Source organism: Anas acuta, chromosome 1, assembly GCF_963932015.1.
Source record: "Anas acuta chromosome 1, bAnaAcu1.1, whole genome shotgun sequence".
NCBI lineage: Eukaryota > Metazoa > Chordata > Aves > Anseriformes > Anatidae > Anas > Anas acuta.
In genome coordinates, this window is record NC_088979.1 from 121,097,637 (window position 1) to 121,120,629 (window position 22,993).

The 22,993-nt window shown below is 47.0% G+C and overlaps 1 protein-coding gene across 2 annotated transcripts in view; it reads right to left on the reverse strand.

Annotated features, from left to right (window-relative positions):
* Positions 1-22,785, reverse strand: part of GSK3B (glycogen synthase kinase 3 beta) — a 131,579-nt gene extending 108,794 nt beyond the window's left edge. Inside the window, exon 1 of one of the 2 annotated variants that reach the window (XM_068698127.1) lies at positions 21,731-22,785. In XM_068698127.1, coding sequence (XP_068554228.1) covers positions 21,731-21,818 — 88 coding nt within the window. In that variant the 5' untranslated portion in view covers positions 21,819-22,785. The remainder of the gene's footprint in view (positions 1-21,730) is intronic. The other variant, XM_068698137.1, reaches the window with a different exon arrangement.
* Between the last annotated feature and the right edge of the window lie 208 nt (positions 22,786-22,993).

The following is a 22,993-nucleotide window of genomic DNA, read 5'->3' on the forward strand; positions in this document are numbered from 1 at the left end:
CTCTGCTTTAAAGCATTCCAGAGCTCTGCTTCCACCTACATTTGACCTCGTTTCTTTACCCACCCTGTCTCACCCAACTTGCTTTAAAATCTTGACAACACACCCTTAGGAAACTTGTAATAGCGAGAGCTACCTCTTGTGGAGTCAGGTCACTCTGTGCTTACAACTATGTGCTTGGGTATCAAGCAGATGCTGTATTTGTGCTATGGATATGCAGGCTGCAAACTGAATTATAACCACAACCCATGCGTGCTTTTACTGCATCAGTGGGCGTCTCTGCCACCATTACCTACCCAAAATCTACTCGTGACAGGCCATAACACAAGCAGTGACAGATAAAACATGCCCAAACCCTCTAAAGGCATGAGGTCCGAGAGTCTTAGTAATGGGGAGGTGCCAAAGGTGCACAGTAAAGGGAATTCTAACTCGAGGATTTCTTTCCAAACCATAGGCTGTAATGTGGTATAGTAACCTTGGCTTTCTTTTTAACTTTTTTGGGGTAATAGCTCAAAACAGACCCCACCTGCATTAACCAGATCCCTGACAAAACCACCACAATTCTACATCCTACAGAAGAATAAAAAATATCCTCAGTTGCTGAGGGCTGACTGCTTCCATTTTCTTCATTCTGCTGCCATCTAACAGGCTTCAACAGGGAAGCCACTACCCCACCAGTGCTTTTCTGGGAGACAGGCAGGGAGCAGCCCACACACAGCATGGGACATCAGTATTCAGACACAATCTGGCCCAACACCGCGAGGCAGGAAGTAGCTTTAGAGGAGAGAAGGAAATCTTTAGCAACAAAATCTCTAAAAACATCATTCAATTGCTCTTAATCGAGAAGACAGCAAGCAGAATGAGTAATTTGCTAACCTTTACATTCAGTTCAGAACAGGCTGCTGCTTTAAGCAAGCAAGATTGAAGCCAACACGTTTAAGAGCGCTCGAGATCTCCAGAACTGACAATTTGCTTTTTTCTATTTCTGGCTGCTTACCCTGCTGCTCCTGTCTGTAAACATTTTGTAGGAGGATGTGAAATTCAACAGAGAGGACTCTGAACTATGAATGACTCCGCAGTGGCACATTCTTAGAAGTGCGTGGTGCCTATGAGCTCACGCAGGCTCACGTCACCGCTCAGGGTCAGTTCCAGGCAGCTCCGGCACTACGTGGCTGCAGCTGAATGCCAGCTCGCTAACCAGAAAGTGCCCTTTCCCCAGCTCCCCGGGCAATTTCGAGACAGAACGGGGGAGGGAAAGGGGAAAAAATGTCAACGTTGTAGGGAAACTGGGTTATTAGGACACCTGGCAATACCTTCAATTCTTTGCCGGTCTTCGACTTCTAGTGAAACACCCACTGAAGCTCTTATCTCATCAGTCCTAATCATCGCCTTTACCATACTCATTTTGTCCAACTGGATGACTTGAGCATTGTGCAATTTACCCCAAATGCTTTTATTCTCGATTCCCCGCTTGTGATGCAGGAATGCAAGAGGTATGGCAACCTCTTCCATTTACTCCCTGGCCTGCATTAAGGCCATAAGCAGCTGCCCGAGGTAGTAAAATACAATATAGAAACCATCCTAAGGGCTTATCTACACACGGCTGAGAAATGAGGAAATTAGATAAGATTAAATTGAGGCACGTTACGCACAGGTATTCTTACATCAAATTAGATACGCACAACTCGCCTTCAATATACCTTGACCTGATCAGCCAAGGTCAATCAAGGCACCTGCTTTACCTCCCCAGCAAGGAAAAGGCTGAGTTTATCCTTACATGTAAAGAACAGAACTCCATTTTCTTCTCCAAAGCAAAAAATAAATTCTTAATAGTTGAGTCCAACGCTGTCTAATAAAAATATCAGAACCACTTATTTCTGAACCATGCTGTTCAAGAATTTCTCCCTGCTTCAAGTCAAGCAAATATATATTTAGTTGATTCAACCATTCAGCTGTATCATATTTAAAACTAGCAGAAGAACCCCTACACGTTATTAAGTGCCTGAGGAAAAAGGATGGACGTAGATTTCTCCACAACCACGTTTTTTCCATCAGCTGTAGTACAGATACGGGTCTGCCCATCCCAGAGCAAACTGTAACAAGGGGATCAAAGCTTTGCAATCCCAAAGACAGTAAAATTGTATTTTCTGCCTTATAGAAGTGCACCTGAACAGATGGAGGGAAAAAAAAAGCCATAAAAGGAACCAACATCTGTTTTTAAATAAAGATGCAGTTTTACCCAACATGGTAGTTTTAAGTCAAATAAGCTTTGTTTAATTAAAGGAAGAAGAAAAAAATAATTAGTTAATCTCTGAATTCCAAGTAAAACCATCATGCCAATTTCAGTATGCCTCCTGGTTGGGATCAGATGTGTATCTGCCACATCTGTATTAAACCATATATATATAAAAGCAATATAAAAATGCACACTGTGTGGCATGAAAAGCCAAAACGGTACAAAACACAGCATCTCAGAAAACCTCGCAGGCTTTAGCTGAGCAAAAGCATACGTGCACAGGCAGGGAGGCTAAAAACTCCAGCGGACCTATCTGCAAAATGAAACCAAGATAGAAAATGTGAGAAGCTACTCAAGCAACACAAGGTGATTTTACCACAAACACGAGCAGAGCACTGGGTTGTGGTTCCTCCCTCCACCACCACCACCAAAAGGCAAAAAATGACTAGGCACACAGAGAGCTGGAACCTCTCCAGCACGAGCGCTCTGCCAACCACACATCCACCAGGAGAGCAGGATTTGGGAATAACGAGCGTAGACCCAGCATCTCCAAGTTCCCCCGCTGTAGCAAGGCTTGACCAAGATGAAATACCACTGGCACTGCTGAAGTACAGCACATTTATACAAAAAACGTACAGACTGGAGCCTCTTCAAAGAGGGAATACTTTCCACTACTTATGAGTAAGGTGTTTGCTCTCTACACAGCCTCCAACTTTTATAAACTCTACTTTCAGCCTCCAAATATGTACTACCACGGGGAAGCAACCTAACTTCTGCCAAGGAGAGCCCATTCCTGGTGGCTCCATGGCAGCGAGCAACACATTTGCTCCCACAGTGTCATCCGAAGGCTTGCAGCCACTGCACAGCAACCCTATAGATGAAGGCTAAGGAGTCATCAGGCTGTAGGGCTGCTCTCTGAAGAGCAAAGTTCCACATGTGACTTTTGATCTTACTCTCCCACATATAGAGAAGTAAATCAAGCTTTGCCCAAACACGAGAATGGAAGCTGAGGTTTTAATCGACCATCAGATGCTGTTTGTAGGTTGCTATAGAGAGGCTCAACGAAAAATTGTGCAACCCTCTGACAACTCCGAAGACAATGTCTTTTAGAGCTGCTACCGCAATGCAAGGAACGAGTCTTAAATAGCAGCAAAGAGAAAATTCATGTGAATTCATGGGAAGAATGAAGCGCTTCATTATTTCAATATTCCAAACATAACAGGAAGCTCTACTCCAGCAATAAACATGCTGAGTTTCTAAGGACAAGCTAAATATACCGAAGATATTTTTAAAATTTAGAGAAGCAACATTTGTTAATCCACACATTTTAGCTAAGTATATAGCCAATTTTTTACTGCTAAAGCAAGGTTTCAACCACTTGGCTGTGTAAATAAACGGGTGTTTCCTCAACAAATAACAGTGGCTTTCCCTAAGCACATTGTGTCTTCTTGAGTTGTAAGTGGATCTATTATACACACAAAAGCAAAGGAGCCCTCTGACAGCCCTCTAAAAAGCCTAATACCCCGTGTCAGCCAAAAATCCCAACCATCTCAGCTGTTTAAGACAGTTTATGAAGTCCAAATGCTTTCAAGTATATTGTATAAGGGCAACCTAACCGTGCTTCATTTGGGAAAGGCAGAAAATGGGACGTCTTGGAAGCAGGTATTTTTATTTAAGCATCAGCCCCACGTTCAGGGCGACGGATGGCAGTCACGTTATATTTCAAGGAATTCCGTGTAGAAAAAAAATAAATGTTTTTCTGCAAAACAAATTCTGGGCTCTGGATCAGAGCCAAAAATAACAACTGTAACTGGGGTGCGTGCTGGAGGAAGTGTGGAGGCAAAACAGAGGAGTTTGAGCACACACGGAGAAATACGAAAGCCAAGACCTGGAGGAAGAGGGACATAAGCTCCACATCCTTTGTGCCGTTTCCAGCTGAGAAAGCAGCTAGCTCATATTGCAGATCTTTAATATATACACATATAAGCTGTTTATTTTTATATTTTAATATAATAGCTAATAAAACTATGAATTCTTATTTCTTTAGCTATGATTTCTACATAAAAATCAGATTGAGAGTCCAATCCGTCAGCAAGGAAAGGGTAAAGCAAACCTACAAAAATTAGGCCAAAATAAATATTTCAGTTCCTAGCATGTAGATGAATATTTAATTTGAATCCACACGTTCACGAGAGACAGATAAAACAAGCAGAATTCCAGTTTTTTGGACCCACCAGCGGGATATGTGCCAGCAATTAGAGGAAACCGAGGAGAGCCTTGGTGGGCCACAAGCAACATTCACACGCGAGGTTTTACGCCTTGGTCATAACTGTGGTTATTTTATGGCCTCTCTACAAGGTGGAGCATCACCCCCAAACCTATCCAGCAGCTTGTGTGCCTCAGCACATCTCAGACTCCACTCGCAGGCCTGGTGAGCTCGCTCGGCCCAAAGCTCAAACCAGGCGGTTCTGCATCAAAAAGGCCGAGTATTTTGGTTCCACGGAAAATAATAAAAAAATAAAAAGCCACAACAAACAAAGAAGCATTGAAGCCAGAGTTTAGAAGTTCAAGCCTGTTTCCATCCGGTTATAAGCAGTATGTATGTGACAACACTGGGAGAGACTGAGAGACACCTCATAGCCAGAAGACATGAGTTGCCGGGCTTTCAAGAAGTTGTTGCAGGCTTGTGCCAAGGCTTGAGTGTGCTTCTTATGAACCCTGAAGTGATCGAGCTACCAAATACTGAGGACGCTACTCCAAACGAGCAAGTGCTTCCTTTGTAAATATAATTAATTTCACCGCTGGCTGCAAAAAGGGTTCAAAATACCAAAGAACAGCAGAAACTCCCTCGAACAGCACAAGAAACTGTTACTTCATTTTTTAAGTACCAGAGTATCTTTTTGTCTGCTACATACAAAGTGCAGACAAAGGCTGGACTTCTGAACAGGAAGAAATAAGGGTTGTTTTCACAGAACAGCCACAGGTATTCAGCTGGAGATGGCTGTGGCACCGATGTCCTGGTAGGACCATGTAGGATCGGAGAGAAGCGTGCAGGCCTCCCTTTGGCAATGAGCACCACGGTCCTCAGACCAGATGAAGCATAAAGCTCAGCCAACCAGGGACAGTATAACACACAGCAGTAATTAAAAAGAAAAAGTAAAGATTCCTTTAAAGCTGTGATTGTCCAGGCAAGAAACATCGGCCTTTAGCAAAAGTGGTCACTGCGTAAGAACCGTGGTGGCAGAGTCAACAAGTGAAGAAGATAAAAAAATAGAGAAGCAAGTGGCACACCTCAACAGCACATTAAAAATAAATTATGATACACAGACACTTGTGCACGCTTTTATCAAAGTCAAACAGGACCTCAAAGACAGAAAAGGCTAGAGAGGATAGAAAGTCAGGGTCCAAATAAAAGCTGATCAGAGCCACCTGTGCTTGGAAACATAGCAAAAACTGACCATGTGTTAGTACCTGATTAGATGCAACTCCCTGGCTAAATGGGGGGTTTGTTCTGCTGTGGGTATACTGGGTGGTGAGCCCTCTCACTTGCAGAAGGCCTTAGAAAACAAATTTTGACAGTCGAGTTAAGGCTGCTAGTGCTGAAGAGGATTTGTCTAAAATTCTCCCCTAAGACTGAAATAAAAAGCTGTGAAGAAAAGGTTTTGCTGTTAGTAGGTCAGGGACTTGAACAGTAATTCAAAACACTTGTGGCATTCTGACCAAAACCCTTTTTTTTTTATTGTTTTCCTTTTGAGTTTTCTACATAAAAACCTTTGAGAGAAGCGATTGAGATGAACAGAGAAATAACTTCCTTATCCACATGTAAAATACAATGGCTTTACTAAATGTCAAAAAAAAGAAGCACTTAGAAGACTGGTTTAGGGAAAAAAAAAGGAGAAAACTGCATGGAGGGGTAAAAAGGCACTTCAAATAAAACTTGAGCAAGTATATCTATCTACCTTCATTATAAGGTTTATGATTTTTTTAAAGGATCTTCTGCACAAAACTTGATACAGGCACCTTCCCCCCAGTAAAAAAAACAACCATGACCTTACTAGTACTCCCACTTTCTTTTCCAATGTATTGACTTTGTACATAAATACTGTAAAGCACTGAATTTAAGTCTCTATGCTGTCACAAAACTGTTATATCAGTGTAACCCTGTTCATCTCAAACTCCAAAGAATTTTAACTGTACCTTAAGTTACAAAAGTTAATATATTAACCTCCAGTATCTTCCTATCAACTTGTTTTTCCACCACATCTCATGATGTAGGACCAGCTATTGCTCTCCCTCATGTCCAACACTACACCCAGCTCCCCTCTGCATTGCAAATAACCCAACTCCAAGCCAGGCTGTGACAGTTCAGAGCAATCTGAAACCTAAGTGAGACGTAACGCGTTGAGCAATACTCTGCCGGTCCCTGAACTTGGATTACAACCAGCCCATAGGTAGTTACGGACTTTAAAATGAGCAGGGAAATCCCCTAAATAGTCTGTGAGCATGCCCAACGTGCTAGAGGCAGCCAAAAATTAGTAATGCCTCTTAAAGAAGTCGAAGAATTGCTCAAGTGTACCAAGCGGGAGGGTAAAAAACTTCAACAACTTGGAAAGTGGAACTCAATATGGGATGGGTCTCTTATTTTTCCTCACAGATGATGTCGTAGGGAGGCAGAGGGGGGAGTCATCATCATCATCTGGACAAAATGTTTTTTTGAAACCAGCCTCGAGTCTTAGAGAGAGCCTGGAAAACAAGTCTGCTCGTGTGGAAAGCTCCTATACTCAATGCAAGTCGAGACAACTCCACATCTGATAAAGTTATATGGCTGCCCTACTTACTACTAACCACAGGAACGTCCCCTGCACGTCCATGAACAGCTAAATTAGCATGTTTCTATTTATTCATTTTAGCTTTATTCCAGCCATTTTAGTGGTCTGGGCAAGGGCACACGACTGTTCATTATTAAAAGCAAGCAAGGCTTTCTCTTCAAGCCACAACAAAGACAGACTCCAGCTCCATATATGCCAGAACATCCCCCTTCAGCATGGCTTTTTTTTTTTTTTTTTATTTTTGAGAGAGAGAGAGTTTTGTTGGTGGCATTTTAAAATCATGAAAGACTCAGCTTTACCTTCTCTTATACATGAACTGGAGATTTAAGATTTAAAAAATTGTATTTTTTTTTTTTTTTAAAAGTGTTCTTGCTTTTTGCACAAGCACTGTACTCGAGGGGAATAAACACAATTAAATTAATGCTTGCTCACTCCGCCCTTCGAGTACTTACACAGACAACAACAAGGCAAGCACCCTCTCTGATCATTTTGCTGCAGCGAAGACCAACACCATCAGTTTCACTTCCACCTTTGCCTGAAAAAATTCACCTTCACATACAGACGAGGGAATTTTCGTTATCACTAAAAGCAAGCACTGCTTTTGGGTACACTGCATGCATTAATTACCACTTGCTGACAATGCTGGACTGGGAGGTGCTGTTGGCTCTCTGGATGGATGCGAATCCTTGCAGCAGGATCTAGACACAGCAGTGTTGGACAACCATCAGCAGCGTGAAAATCAACATGGGTATGCATAGGGTTTTGCACCAGGAACGGAGCAAAGCTGGTAAAAGGGCAGGACACGTGTCCCGTGAGGAGAGGCTGAGGACACCTGGGTTGCCCAGTGTGGAGAAAAGGAGGCTGAGAGGCCACCCCAGGGCTCTCTGCAACTCCCTGAGGAGGGGAAGCACAGAGGAGGTGCAGCCTCTGCTCCTGTCCCCGATGATGGGATGCATGGGAAGGGCACGATGCTGCACCAGGGCAGGGTCAGACTGGATGTCAGGGAAAATTGATTTCCCCTGAGGGTGGTCAAACCCTGGAGCAGGCTTCCTGGAAAGGTGGTTGTGCCCCATGGCTGCCAGCGTTCAAGGCATTTGGATAATGCCTTCAGTGATATGCTTTAACTTTTGGTTAGCCCTAAAGTGGTCAGGCAGCTGGAGTCAAAGACATTTGTAGGTCCCATTCAACTGAACCTTTCTATTCAAAGACTTCCTGGATGGATGAGCTCATCTGCACATCAATTTTAGTCCAAACCTGGAAACTTAGTTTGCATATGTGTCTACCACCACCTCTAAAGAGCTTTGAAAGCCAAACATCCCAAAAAAGTTCTGAAGCATTTTAAAAAAACATCTGAGACATCAGTAAGATCTGAAACATTAAATTACCATTACCAAATTGCTTTTTTTTTTTTTTTTTTTAAAATCCAAAGGTACATCACTGTGTTCTTTAAACCAGACCCATTTCCAAGCTTGCCCTTCCACTTACCCTTTACCTTCAAAATCCATGTAGGTTTTTTTTGTTTTGTTTTGTACTTGAAAAGCATACTTGCATGAAACTAAAACCCATAAAAATGTGAAGAGTACCATCAACTAAACTAAACTCTGGCACTACAAACAACAAATACAATATTTTCCAAAGAAATTCCACTTCAAGAGCTGTGGTTCCACGTGACTCCAAGCAAGAATACAAACTATAACAAAGGTAAAGGAAGAAGAAAGCGATACGTGACCATTTAAACCAACAGTCATATATGAAGAGAAGTTCCTAATAGTTTGACAAATCCAGAAGATGAGGAATGGGTGCTTTTCTCTGGTTTTTATTCTCCACGAGGAGGTTACTTCTGTAAGCTAATGCTCTTGTATTACTATTGCAGTTAGGTACCAACTGTCTGATACTCACCTGCTGCACTCCTGAACTCAACAACAAGCTCAGGGAAGGGAATGGGTTGGGTTTTTGTTTGGTTTTATTTCCTGGTGTTTTAAACCTTGTCAGTTTTCAGTTGTAAACTATTCCATCGTTCAGATGATGACAGCTGCAGACAGAAAAAGATCTGTACACCTCTGAAAGTCTAAGCCACCTAAGAGAAGGACAATTTTGTGCATGTCAAAGCCCGAGCAAACGCTCTGCACAGCCTTCAGCAAAGTGCTGCATAGAAGTGGAGCACAGCAAGTCTCCAGCAAGCCTTTCTTCCAGCTAGAGGTCTAACGCTTTCAGCAGCCAAAGATTTAAAAGGTGAAAACATAAAAGGCATTCTGGACTACTGCTGTACCTTAGGACAAGTCTGGCATAAGGCTTCAGGGTTATCACTTCTTCTCTGCCATTGGAGCAGATAAGAAAGAGTTGCATTTGACGTCCACCTGTTTTTGAACACTCAATATCATTTGAAATAAGGAAGCAAGGCTTCAAAAGAATTATAAATAAATAAATGATTGTAGATGTTATATTAGCAGTAATTCAGGATGTCAGCCTTGCAGTAGCCTCATACGTACACCGAATGACTGAAGCTTTGTGAGGTACAGAAAAGGAAGCATTGCTTAGTACTACTCCTCAGAGTTTCAGCACCAAATTGGAAACCACTTATCAGTGGAGACGATCATTTTTGCTCTGAAGCATCTTTAGCTCTCGTGTGAGAGCTCCAGCTTCACACATCCCTCTTATTTCTATATCAAGAAGTTCGGGAAGTCAATTAAAACCCCTAAAAATTTTAGGATTAACTTGACACCGCTTTGATTTTCAAGGTCCGCATCGACTCTTCCAGCTCTGAACAAGAGCAGAAATAAAATCAGAAGGTATCTAGCTACACTCCACATACAGACCAACAAGTTACTTTCTTTCTTGGCTCATATTCTATGCAACATCTGGTTTCTACACACGTTCTTCAGACGCTTGCCCATTTATTAAACAGAAGCTCACGTGACTGCTGTGATTAGAAAGTTATACATTAAGGGACAAATATTCTTCAGTCGCTGGCATTATATGCCAAGATCATCTATTTGAAGCTCTTTTGGGCAGACACCCCCCGTCATCAGGCTGGACCTTACACAGCTACCCCAACATGGTCCTGGGGCTGCACTTGAAGCTCTGAGCAGTTCTTCACTTGCGCTAAATTCTTTTGTGTTGAAGCAAAAACCACAGGCTCAAAAATTGAAGGGAAAGAATTGTTTTTCTTAGGCCCCATACAAAGAAAGCCACGGAGATCCCCCACAGAAATTGTGTGGTTCTCAACTGCGGGACGGGACTCCCAAATTACAGCAAGCTTTCATCTGAACAGCACTTATGTCAAAAACAAAATTCAGAGCTCGTTTAAACCTCTAACTAGAATAAAAACCTCCCCGGGCAGGCTAAGCCCTTCTAAATACAGCACATTTACCTAAACGCCGAGGCTAAGGAGGCTCTTTCAGAAATCAGAGCTCCGTGCCAAGGGCAGGACAAACCACCGCATCCAGTAAATTCCCAAACTGGAGCGAGCTCCCTGGGCTGACCCAGCCTGTAGGTCTGAAAGCTGCAGCAGGTTTCACCAACCCTCATCACCTTTCACAAACCCTCCACCCTCCAGCAAGCTGCCAACAGCACTGGGCTACTCTGTTCCAGGGGGGGGAAAGAAACAAGAGCAGGATCTTGGAAATTCATCCCAAGACGACGCAGAACTAACCAGAACAACAGAAAATGAAGCCGGGAAGGGCCACAGGCTGTCTTCACTTAAACTTCTACGAACTTCTAGATCTAAATTACCTGGCAAATTTCTAGAACAGCCACTGCTGGGAAACCGACAGCCTTCCTAATCCATTCCAGTGCTCCCGTTGTTCTTAGAAGCTGAATCAACTAACTGAAAGCATGTTTGCTGCTCAAGTTTAAGCCCACAACTTGTTCCAGCTCCAGCGGAAAAGAGAACAGCTTAATCTTTTCTTTCCAGCTATCTAACATATTTAGAGGATGTCATCAAAAGAAATCTCCCTTTGATTTTTGTAAAAGAAATCATCCTAAATTCTTTCAGCGTCCCCTGAGAGCGCGTGTTCCAGATCCCTGATGACTCCCCTTCGCCCACAGCCTGTTCCTCTCCCAAAACAACACCGAAGCTAGGTGCTGCAGGCTTATCAGCACGCAATGAAGTGAGAAGGCCAACTTCATGCATTTCACGTGACATTTCTGTCAAGACACCCAGTAAAAAACATTAGCTGGTTTGGCAACACCAACATCTACCTGCAGGTTCTTCTCCACAGATCTCCCCGCCTGCCCAGTCACCCCCCGCCCTGTTACCTGCACAGCTGAGCCTCACGAAAACCTCACAGACCACGTCTGCCCCTGCTGAACCGCATCTTATTCACGTACCACTGCTTTGTCCACTTGTCAAGAACATTTTGAATGTATTCTCTGATGTCCTTGGAGCTCCTCTGAATGCAGTCTGCAAGTCTAAGGAAGTCTACTAAGATCAGCTGCAAAAAAAAATAGCGCTGCAGAAAACTCTGCAGACGGAAAGCCTACACTTCACATACAGGAATGGACGTATTGAGTCAGATCAAGGCCATGTCTGGTCTCCTTTCCTACCTTCAAGTGCAGCCATAAGCAAACACCTAGGAAGGAGTAACAACCAAAAGCTTATAGGATGCATAAACACAAATAAGTATTATGTTTAAAGCACATCAGTAGACGTATCTAGAAACAAACTGTTTTCCAGCAGTGCACCTTGTTGCCCATGCCCAACGTCAGCTTATGGGAACACAGAGCTCTCGGCTGCATAAAACCAAAAAAATGGAAACGATGCTGAGACTGGATTACTGGAGGAAAAATTAACAGTCTTCCATAAAAGTACACACGTCAAGTTTTTAGCAGATGGTGCATTTTTGAGCAAGCACTTTCGTGCTATGCAGTTGACTCCATTTACCAGCACGTTCCATGGCTGATCCCCTTTCAAGAGGTTTTAGTTATGTGGTCTGCATATCCTCTTCTTCAAAGACCAGCCGCAGGGTGGGTCACTCTGTAAGGATCTGAGCAGCACCGTATTTTTAAAAAGAGCAGCTCTGAACGGCTTCTGAAGGCTTTCAGCTATTTCTCTTCTAGTAGCACAAAAGGATATTTCCCTAAATACTACGCCAAGATGAAGCAGAGGTGATTCAGAACTGCACCAGCCCCCCTGTGTTCCACAGGAGAAAATACGCTCTTGAACTTTCAGGAGCAGCTTCTGATACGTCACCAGCGCTCAGCTCCATTTTTCATGCCACTCGAGGAGTTAGGCATTACGTAGTCCACTGCAGGACAGCCAAGGAGCTACAGTTGACAAAACAGGACATTTCACAAAAAGAATAGAAATTTGGTGGAATGCTGGTTATTATTGCACCAGCTCTTTGAATTTTTAGTTCAAAACAGGTGTAAAAGGTACTACGTGGTAGTTGCGTATTTAACGTTTAATGACTTATTTTCCACTAAAGCACCAGAACTAGTAATTAATGGCAGAGCTACTTCCATACACGGAGTAATTCCAAGCCCCTTTATCAACTCATTTTCCTGACAAAAATCCAGGACATCACCTGAATTTTTAGAAATGTTTGCCTTTGTTCTACCATACTCAGAAATAAAAGGTTTTTCAAACAGGCTACAGTCAAAAAAACTACACCCGGCCACAACGCAAAACTGCAATACGTTACGCATAGCACAAAACCAACCCACCCAAAATTTAGAACAAAAAATTTTGTTCTCCAGCATTGGAGCGTTTCTGTGACAGTGCATGTTATACGAGCAGAAACCTAACTTCAAATATTAACAGCACTGTCAAATCCTCGTACTTTTTCCACGTCAGTGAAGCATTCTTACCGCGGCGTTACCATGAATGCGGTGGTTGAAGGGCCTAGTGAAAGCAGTGACATGAACTATGATTTCCTAAAGACAACTAAACCTACTAAAGGTGGAAGTTTAGAATTGCTTGGGGATTTTTGCTTCCCTCCCAAACATATCCTGAAAAGCCCATAGGTGTTGAATCCCAGCCCTCGGTACGTATTGTTACAGAATCACTAAACAGCACTGCAAATATGTGCAAAATTGTTTTTCCAGCCTCTCCCTATACCGAAAATCTTTCAAACTTGCCAAACGAAAATAAAATTCCATTTTAAAGTCACACAGTGACTGTGTCCTTGAAAACTAATTTCTTACGAGTTTTAAAGAGACTCCATTTTATAGCCATACACACACAGAAGAAGCTTGACAACTTCTCCAAGTGGGGAATCCAATTTCCTACCTTATCAGTATGATCTTTAAAAAACGGCTTGCTGACAACCTGAGAGCAAGATTTGCAAGCAGGTGAAAAGCCTCCCATCGTCATAACACTCAAAGGGGGAAAAAAAAAAAAAAAAGACATTTGGAGTCATAGAAGACAGAGCATTAAGTTGCAATGCAGCTTCTTCCAGGGCTCCCTTAGCAGCATCAAAATTAAATGTTAATGCCAGCGGGATAGGACATTACCGAATCTCAAAACATATCATGGGAAGTAAAATGAGAAACAGGTTCACTATCTCTGACAAAACAATTATTGTTCAAATATTAAAACATTGCTCCCAAGTTTGGTCTCAAGAAATGTACTTAGTCAACCCAGCTTTGGCAGGATGTTTTAAAGCAGGCTTTAAAGGCTTAAAGCTGAAGCTCTAAAGCAAAACCTTCACACATGGTCTGGGTTTAAATTCCAGATCCCAGAAGCCTAAATCATCATCATCTCCCCCTCATATAAGGTTTCTGACAACACAAACGCGTCCCTCTTCTCCCACCCTCTCTTTACTCTCAAAGACATGTGAAAATGCATCAAGTAAAAGGGGCTGTTAGAGAATATTTTATGATTTGTTCTTATCTAGAAGTGGCTGACTTGGACCTGGTCCGCCAGGAACCTCTTCCTGATTGCAGCTGCTTTTCAAACAAAAAAGCAAAAACCAAAAAGCCGTAGCACAAAGCCAAAAAAACAATGTCTGAATAAACTAACAGGCACATGTTGCTACTACAAGTTCCAAAGTAACTAATTATACCACCATGTAGGAATGAAAATTGGGCTTTTACCATACATTTTGAAATGCAGTGGGCATTGCTATCTTGATATGAGCATCTCTGAAGCATCCAAATTATGAGAAGTTCTGGCCATGGCATTAACATACCTGCAGTATTCCCTTTTAGAGTTGTTGGCCCACTACGACCAACATTTCCAGTCCACAACCAACTGCTCAAACATTGCCAGGGCTGAAAGAATCCAGCGGATTATAAAGAAATCCACAGGCTATTGCATAAAGCCAAGGCACTGCCACCACACAAAAGGTGTTGTTTCTTGCCTCATGAATACCTGGCTTCTGTAAATATGAGGGCTACTTCATGCATATGGACTTGAGGTTTCTAGACCTGCCTCCAAAATCCCAGAAGCACTTCACATGTGCTCCCAGGGAGAAAAGCCACAATTCTTTTGCTGTCCCAGCTCCCAGCAACACCCTTCTCCACATCCAGACAAAGTAAGTCCAGAAGAAGAGAAGTTTTGGTCCACTGAAGTGAAGTCTATCAGGACAAACAAGAGATTTGCAAACTTGGTGGTCTTCACTACCCGAAGACGACCTTGTCAGACAGAAAAAACCCAACACCTAGGCTTTAAAGAATTTCCCCAAGACTCAAATCAGCTCTGTAGCCCGTTGTGGTTACTAATACATGTACTCCAAAAATCAACAGGTTGGGGAAACCTACTCCAAAGTCACTAAAGCAGAAATGTGATTACTAAGATTTCTCTGTTTTTCAAGAGAAACGCAGAAAAACCACCAACTCGCAACCAGCACCCGGCGTTACGCTCCCTGCGGTGGCAGCTCCCAGGCCCGCACGCACAACCGTGAGCGAGAGGTTGCGAGACTGGAGGTGGAAGGGCCAACAGATACGATCTGCTCACGGGCAACATCATTTTCCGCTCCTGCAAGTTTCAATTGAGCAATTGTACGGGGTAAAGAAAACCCATTCCAGGAGCCTGACATCTGCTCACCTGCCAGAAAGTTTGCGTTCTCCCGGCAAAGCACAACACATTCCTTTCTGATGCTGATCCTCGACCTCCCACCAACGCGTGGAAATTCATTTAGGGCCGTAGACTCCACTCACAGGGATACGGATCCGTGCCAAATGATTCATGTTTGTTTGGCCAACAATCAAATATTCTGCTTATTTAGGCTGACGAATTTGTGTCCCCTTCCTCCCCCAGGGAAACCCACTCATACAGGTCAATTCATGGTGTTACCATTTATTTTTTTTTTAATACTTAAACTACCTGAATCACGTGAGAGATGGGATGTGCAACCATTTGCAGCAGGGTGTGAATCAAGAAAACCCAAGAGCTTGGCCCCAGCAACCACAACTACGTGGTTTTGCTCCTTCTGCACTGCAAAGAAAATCAAGGTCTGCTCTGAAGCAGTCAACTTTCAGTTTATCTTTCCACAAAACATATTCTTGGCCTGCCTGAAAATTCAACAATTGCCTGCATTCCTGGCAAAAGATACTTCTTTGAACTACAGGGCTCGTAGCCGACAAGAATTATATTCCTACTAAAAAAGTCAAAACAGACGATGCTCTATAGTTGTGGCTGTAAGAAGACTGTCTTGGTTGGAAAAATTCAGCTGCTGCTTCCCTTCTGGTTATAACTTCGGAGCCAACACCCAACTTCTCCCCGGCGGAGCGCTCTGATCCAAAAGCCTGTGGCGACTTTTGGAGCTGCACCCAGACACTCATCTTCACACAGGCACAACCGGGGGGTGTCCTGAAACCCCACAAACCCTCCCTAGCATTATTTATCCAGTGGGATCAGTCTGGAGTATCTTTCTGTCCTCTTCTGATCGGGACTCCAACAGGATGCAGACTTTCTCCTGTCGGGCACTGGACCACGAACAGGTTCCTTGCAACCTGCCCAAGTGCCTGAAGAGACACGCCGAGCGATGTAACCGCACCGCTTCGCATTCCTGCCACACATTACGTCCAAGAGCTGCTTTCCAGGCTCAAACGCAATCAACAAAAGCTTCCTACACCAAAAAAAAAAAAACAACATTCTCACCTATCCAAGCAGCGCCGCTCAACCTACGAAGCAGAAGCAGGTTATAACCTACAAAGCAGAAGACACTCGGCCCTCTTCACGCCAATTACAAAGTTATAAAACTCTATTTTTTAGCCTCAAGTCCTTGCTTACAAACAAGAAAGAGTGATTTTTTTTATGGCAGGCATCAAGGCGCCCTGCAGCCCCACGGTGCCACTCCCCCAGCTAAGTGAATTCCACGTTACAGATGCGCAACCCCAGAGAAATATCAAGGGCTCGATTGAGTGGAAAACACCTGGCGACGGACTTTGCTCCAGTTATTGGCAACCCAATTGGTGCTGAAGATTTGGTGAAAATAGTTCTCCTTCCTCTAGTTGTTACCCAAATTTTGTCTGCTAAAGGGTTTGGGTAGAGCTCCTCTTGAATGAGCTAGAGCAACTGGAGATGCTTTGTCTGTGGGAGACTGATGCTGCAGGCGCTACAAAAGGGAAATGGGAATGGGTTTTGACCTGTACAAACCTTTTAGGTTTTTAAGCTTTCAGTGAGCTCCTTTTCACTGCTGCTTCACTTCAGAAGTTTGTCCATCTCTCAGAGCTGTGCTGGCCAGAGCCAGGAAGCAGCCAAGTGCCTCCACCAGCCACAAGAGGTTCTGCAGGAGATGGCCACCTTGGCACTTCCCACGCCAGCTACAGCCAACTGGAAGTCCTCAGAGAAAAGACTTCATCAAAAACAGAGGAAAGAAGTCCAGAAAAACATCCAGCGAGCAAGTCCGTGGAAATTTCTGGAAACCTCAAGATAGAAAACCTTCCGATTCTGGAGAAAACATTGAAAGCAAAGGCTGCAGCAGCTCCAACAACGAGGCTGCACGCGCTCTCCAACCACCTTGCGCGTTGTCGGCCCAGGCGTTCAGATAACCAAAGGATTTGGCATCGGGTCAATTCAGAAAGGGCTAGAGCCGTGCACAGCTCTGAGCTTTAACTGGGGGAAGAAAAAAAAAGTCCCCAGACAACGTAGACACCTTGCAGGCCTGCCGATGCGAGTTCAGCCCTTGGGAGCAGGAAGAGGACAGCGCTGCGCTGTTATCACGCTGGAAAACCATTGCTGGTCTCTCTGAACTAGCACTTAGAGAGACAGCCCACCAAAATGGGAGAACTCTTGGGGCAGCAGAGGAAAACCCTTGGGCCTGAGGTGGTGTTTAGGGATGGATGGCAAGGAACTGCTTTTCTTAGCCATGAAAAGATCCCAGTACAGAAAGCTTTACTGCATGGTTCCTCCAAGACCCTACCAAGTTAGAGGATGAAAGGACATAATTTCCAGAGCCCAGAACATATTTCTTAAGTGGTATGGGTTTCTCCAGCTGCATAAATATGTGAACAAGGTGGTCAAAGTATTGCTAAACACCAGAACAGGCTAATCAAGGGATAACACAAGAGGGGATCACCCCCAGGAAACGGAGTAAGGAAGAAGAAACATGAAGATGGGTGAGAGAACAAGAAAAGGTGCAGGATGGCTCCCAGTGTGCCTTAGAGGAAAAAATAAAGTCAACCCTCCATGGGTGACACAGAAGAATTAGTGGAATTATCATTTAACGGGTTCCAATGGCAGACCTCATCTTCTTACGAGATATTTTCCTGCTCAACTACCACAAATGACAGGAATAAAGAGCAAACAGCTCGCCAGCCTTGGAAATAAGAGCAGCAGAGAGCTGTTTTGCTCCTTTTCAGGCTGCAAGGTGTGACTCTGGGTCACCGTGGTGCGAGACACTCCCCTGCAGCACCCAGAGCCATTATTAACCGATCCCGGTTAGTCCATTTTTTTTCATTATTATCATTTATTATCATTATTATTTATTTCAGGCGCGAGGAAAGCCATCCCCCCAGCAGCAGGCAGAAAGCTGGACAGGGCCAGGCAGCAGCTCTCAGCAGGCTCCTGGAAGGGAGGGATCTTCCTCTCTCCAGCAAGGAGAGCAGGATGGGCGGCTTCCAGTTGCAGCAACCAATTAGGCAGAAACTGCTATCAAAGCACCAGGGAGGGCCCTACCCTAACGGGGTTGGGAAACAGGAGGCAGCACGGGCCCAGCCGCCACGCCGGGTCCCTCAGCTCCTTCCCTCTCGCCCAGGTTGCCCGGGGTGCCTCTTTTCCAGCCTGCTGGAGGCTCTTCCTACAGATAGATCAGCCCGGACATCACGCCCGGTCCTTCCAGACCCATTATTTAAGGTCCCCTGGTACTAACGAGGGATGCATCAGGTTCAGGTGCCAGGAGACCTGAACCCCTACCGCCCCGCTGGGCTTCTGGAGGGTAACACGGCACAAAACCAGAGCGAATCTCCCAAGAAAAAGAAACATCTCAACAAAAGGCAAGCTTGGCACCGGTGTAACATTCTTCCGAAGAGCCCAAAGTGAGTTATGACAAGATTGGCCTTTAGATTTTGCAACCAAGATTGCGTGCAGCACGAGAGCGAGCTAAAAAGCAAACAGAAGCGCCTTCCTCACCCCTCTCCGTTAACAAATCCTGCACAACCTTTTACAAAGCCGTGGCGCACACACACACACACAGAGCAAAAAGCTCCCCGCAGCAAGCATCAGCCCTGACATTGTTTACTGCAGACCAACAACGTAATTCGCTACAGTTACAACAAGCACCCTTGTCTGCCAGGGCTTGGTGTTGCTTAAAAACACTTTCCAGAGGAGGGGAAAAAAAATAAATAATAATAAATCAATTCCGCAGTCATTAGGCGAAAATCCTCAAACTGCAAACTTTGGGCTTCTATTTTTACACCGATATTTTTGGTCGTGTGTTGCATGACTACCCTTTATTTCTCAGGATTATTTTTGTCCCCCTCGGGAAGCACAAGGAGGTGAGGAACAAAAGGAAGCCTTGAGCCCGCGCCTCTTCTCTCTGCGAGCAGGTAGGGAACATCAGCACGGGGAGAACGGGAAGCCCTCGGCTCGGATATTCATCACCTGGAGTTGAAGGATTGAGGTGGAATTGAAACCTTGAGATGGTGAGATCACAGCTTGGACCTCACAGCCGTGATCTTTGTTCCCCCGTGTGCTTCCCACAGTGTTCCCTATCCCAGAGGGGCGATAAAATCCTCGTGGCAGAGCCGTGAGAAGTCATCCTGCCCAGCAGCCAGGGGAGCAGCAGCTGTGGAGAACCTCCTTTCACCCAAGGCTGGGGCTCTCTTATCAACTTGGGAGCACAAAGTCTAACAAATTACGCAGGGAGCGAGATGAAAAGCCCGGCGCACCAGAGCAATCACCCTGCCATTGTCCCCCTCCTCCTCGGGATCCACAGAGCCACGACTTCTCCCAACCCTTCCAGCCCATCACTCGAGTCCCTCCTTCCTTCCTGGATAACTCTTGCTGGGCCCAGCCAGCCGCAGCAGGGCCAGAGTGACTTCATCGCTTCGTTTCACCACCACTCCGGGCTTCCAAATTAAAACAACAAGGCGGGCACCGAGCAGCTCGGGCTGGGCTCCCCGGGGGCTTGGAGAAGGCCTGCACCACCACCCGGGGACTGGAGGTGTCTGCGAGGCTGGGGAAACAAAGCTCCGTCCATTTTCACCTGCTTCACAGGGAACCTTTTGTCCCGGCCTTCAGTCAAAAGGGCTCAAAATGTCACTAAGTATCAGTCTGAAAACCTACAGCAAGAGGAAGGAGCCCAGCAAACTCCCCGTTCACCACATAATTGATTTTTTTATTTTTTTCCCCAAGCGCTCAACACCGGTGGTAATAGATGGCTTGCCACATCACGCCATAAGGGGCTCCTAAAACTCACGGGACCCAGAAAAATACTCGCCCTTTCTGGCAACCTGCTGCTGCCCTCTCACAAAGGGGAAAATAAAAAGTTTCAACTTCCTGGACCGTCTTCCACGGGTGGATTCATTGAAAAAAAAAAATAAAAAAAAATAAAAAATCCCAACTGCGTTTCCCACAGAGCCCTCGCCTGTGGTTCTCCTGCTTTGTTCTGACATTTTTTTCCAGGCAGCAGAAGGACCGGGAGCACATGACTAGAGCGACTGGGGGGGTTATCGCAAGTGCGTGCGCTTTATGCTCCGGCCTTTGTTTCTCCCTCCGTGGTATACGCTGGGGATTGAATCATATTTGCAAACTTGTTAGTCTGCATCAGTTAGCACTCTCTTCGCAGGCAAGCATCTGTCTGGGCTCTGACCTCGAATAAACGGGAAAGGAGCATCAGTGACCTTTCAAGAACCAAGCTGCGGAGAGCTTGAATCAGACAAATTTAGTTGCCGGGCATGACAGGGCTAGGTCTCGCTTGGATTAGGCGGCCACCTGCAGAAAGCCCGGCCAACAAAACCCGCTCCTCGTTCCGCACGCACATCAAGTGGATCGATACATTAAAATGGAGTCGCCCACGGCTTTTCCCCCTCGGAAATCAAGACCCTAAACGCGCGTGAAAAGCTGGATCTGCTAATAATACGGGTTAACTGCGCTCCCTGTTTTTTTTTAAGTGCTGCAGGCGCCCCGATCATGCGGATCCAAGGCAGGCGACAGCCCCCAACCAAGCCCGGCGCCCTGTTTGAGGTTTCTCCCGCAGCGGAAGACATTTCGGCGCAGAGAAACCCGTGAGAAATCCCGATCTGTCAAAAAGCCCAGGGGCACGCGGAGCCCCAGCACGAAGCGCCTCGAACAATATCAAGCGCCGTGTCAGGTGTGGCTACGGGCAAGCACCGAAGGGATCCACCAAACGGCACCGCACGGCGAGCCCTCCAGCTCCCATCAAGCCCCCCAGCCTCCATTTCCAGCAGAAAAAAAAACGGGGAAATATCCCTCGCAAACCAGGCCGGCAGCACCGACGGGCAGCGATCCGGATTCGCATTCAAATGAGGAGCCAAGACGTTTCCTATTATAACCCCGGTGCTCCTCTTTGGCGACTCAGAGCAGGGCCTTTTTTCCCCCCTTCACGCCGCCGCTTTGCCGAGATGCCATTAATTAAAAAACAGCCCCATCTCCCCCTGGCTGGAGGGGTTGGGGTGGGGGGATCCAAAGGGTGGGCACCCACCCCGCACTCTGCCAACCCCCAGCGTGCCCGTGTGGCATAAAGCCTAGGCCTGGCTCCCAACAATATTCCCCCGAGCAGGCAGGCGGGTAAGGCTGGGAATAACCCCTCGGTATACTCACATGCGGCGGGGAGGATGTGTTTCTTATTTTTGGCGTTATCGGGTGTTTTTAGCGCTGCCTGAATCGCGAAAGAGGCACCTTTTGTACCCCTCCTTCCCCCCCCCTTCACCACCACCTTTTTTTTTTTAAAAAAAAATAAAAATGGGCTGGACTAGGAGGTGCTCACACCCGAGATCTCAGGGCGTTGGGAGAGAAGAGGGGAAAAAAAAATGGAAAAAGGGAAAATATATAAATATAGATAGATAGATAGATAGATATAGGGGGATGGGGAGCAAGGGGGGGCACCTGCCTGCCCGTCATTCATTTCGGGGAAGGGGGGAAAGAGGGGAAAGGAGGGGGGGGGGAGGCACAGCCACACAGACAAAACCCCGGCCCTGGGAGCCCGCTTGACAAAGGGAAGGGCTGCCAGCGGGCAGAGGGGCCGAGGCCGGGGGCAGGGCGTCATTTTTGGGGTCCGTGTGGTGCGGGAGCCCCCCTGCCGGGCTTCCCCCCGATACTCACGGCTGACTTTCATGCTGCCGAAGGCCGAGGGCTGCTGCACCGGCTTGCAGCTCTCCGCGAAGGACGTGGTCCTGGGCCGCCCGGACATGGTCTCGGGCTGCGGCTGCGCCTCTCCCTCCTCCTCCTCCTCCTCCTGCTGCTGCTGCTGCTGCTGCTGCTCTTCCTCCCTCCTCCTCCTCCTCCTCCTCCTCCTCAGGGCCCTCTCCCGTGTCTCAGGGCGAGCCCTGCCTCATCAACGGCGGCCCCTCACGGGGGGGGGGGGGGGACCCGATCCCTTCCCCTGTGGTGGCTCTGTCGCTCCGTCTGTCGCTCCGTCCGTGCCCTCACAGCGCCATTTCCCCCCCCTTTTCTTTTTTTTTTTCTCTCTTTTCTCCCCGCAGCGCCCCGGCTGCCGGAGCCGCCCCCGCCCGCCCGCCGCGGGGCTGCGCTAGGCCTCGCTGCCCCCACCCTCAGCGCCAGTCACATGGGGCGGAGGCTCGGGGCGGCCTCGGCTGCTCTTCCTTCCTTCCTTTCTCCTCCTGTTTTTTTTCCCTTTCCTCCCCCTTTTACCCTTATCCTCCCTATTTCGTTCCTCAACCCCCTCCCGTCTCCTCCGCGGGAGCAGCGGGGACTACTTCTCCTCCTCCTCCTCCCTCCCCCCCACCCCCCCTTCAGGCGGAGGGATCGTCCCGGCGGGGAGGCGGTGCTGCGGCCGCTCGCCCAGGGAATCCAACAGCGGCGGCGGAGGGATCCGCGGCGGGCGGCGCGGTGATGCGGCCGGGCGGCGGGGCCTCTCCCCTGACGGCGGCGCTCAGGCGGTGCCGGTGGCGGCCGGGCGGCTCCTCACGGCCCCCGCGCGGCGACGGGGCCGGCCGGCGGCGGCGGGGCGGGCCATGGCGGCGGAGGCGGCGGCTCGTTGCCCTCAGCGCGCTGCTGCCGCTTACGCCGAGCCTGCGAATTCAGCGCAGCCGCCTATGCGCGCCGCTGCCTTACGCTGCGCAACGGGCGTAGGCGCCGTCTGTGAATAGGCAGCCGAAGGGGCCGACGCGCTCCTCGCAACCCCCCCCTCCCCTCCCCGTCACGGAAACAGCCGAGCGTGCTCGGAGCCAATGGCGAGGCCGCTCCGGGGACGGCTGTGGCGGCTCGGAGCCAATCGGGCGCGGCCGAGCCCGCCCGAAGCCAGGCAGCGGGCCAATGGCGGAGCGGCGCCGCCGCCCTAGCAGCGCGGTCCGGCAGCCAATAGGAGGAGGCCGGCTCTTCCGGGAGGAGCCGAAGGGAGCCGAA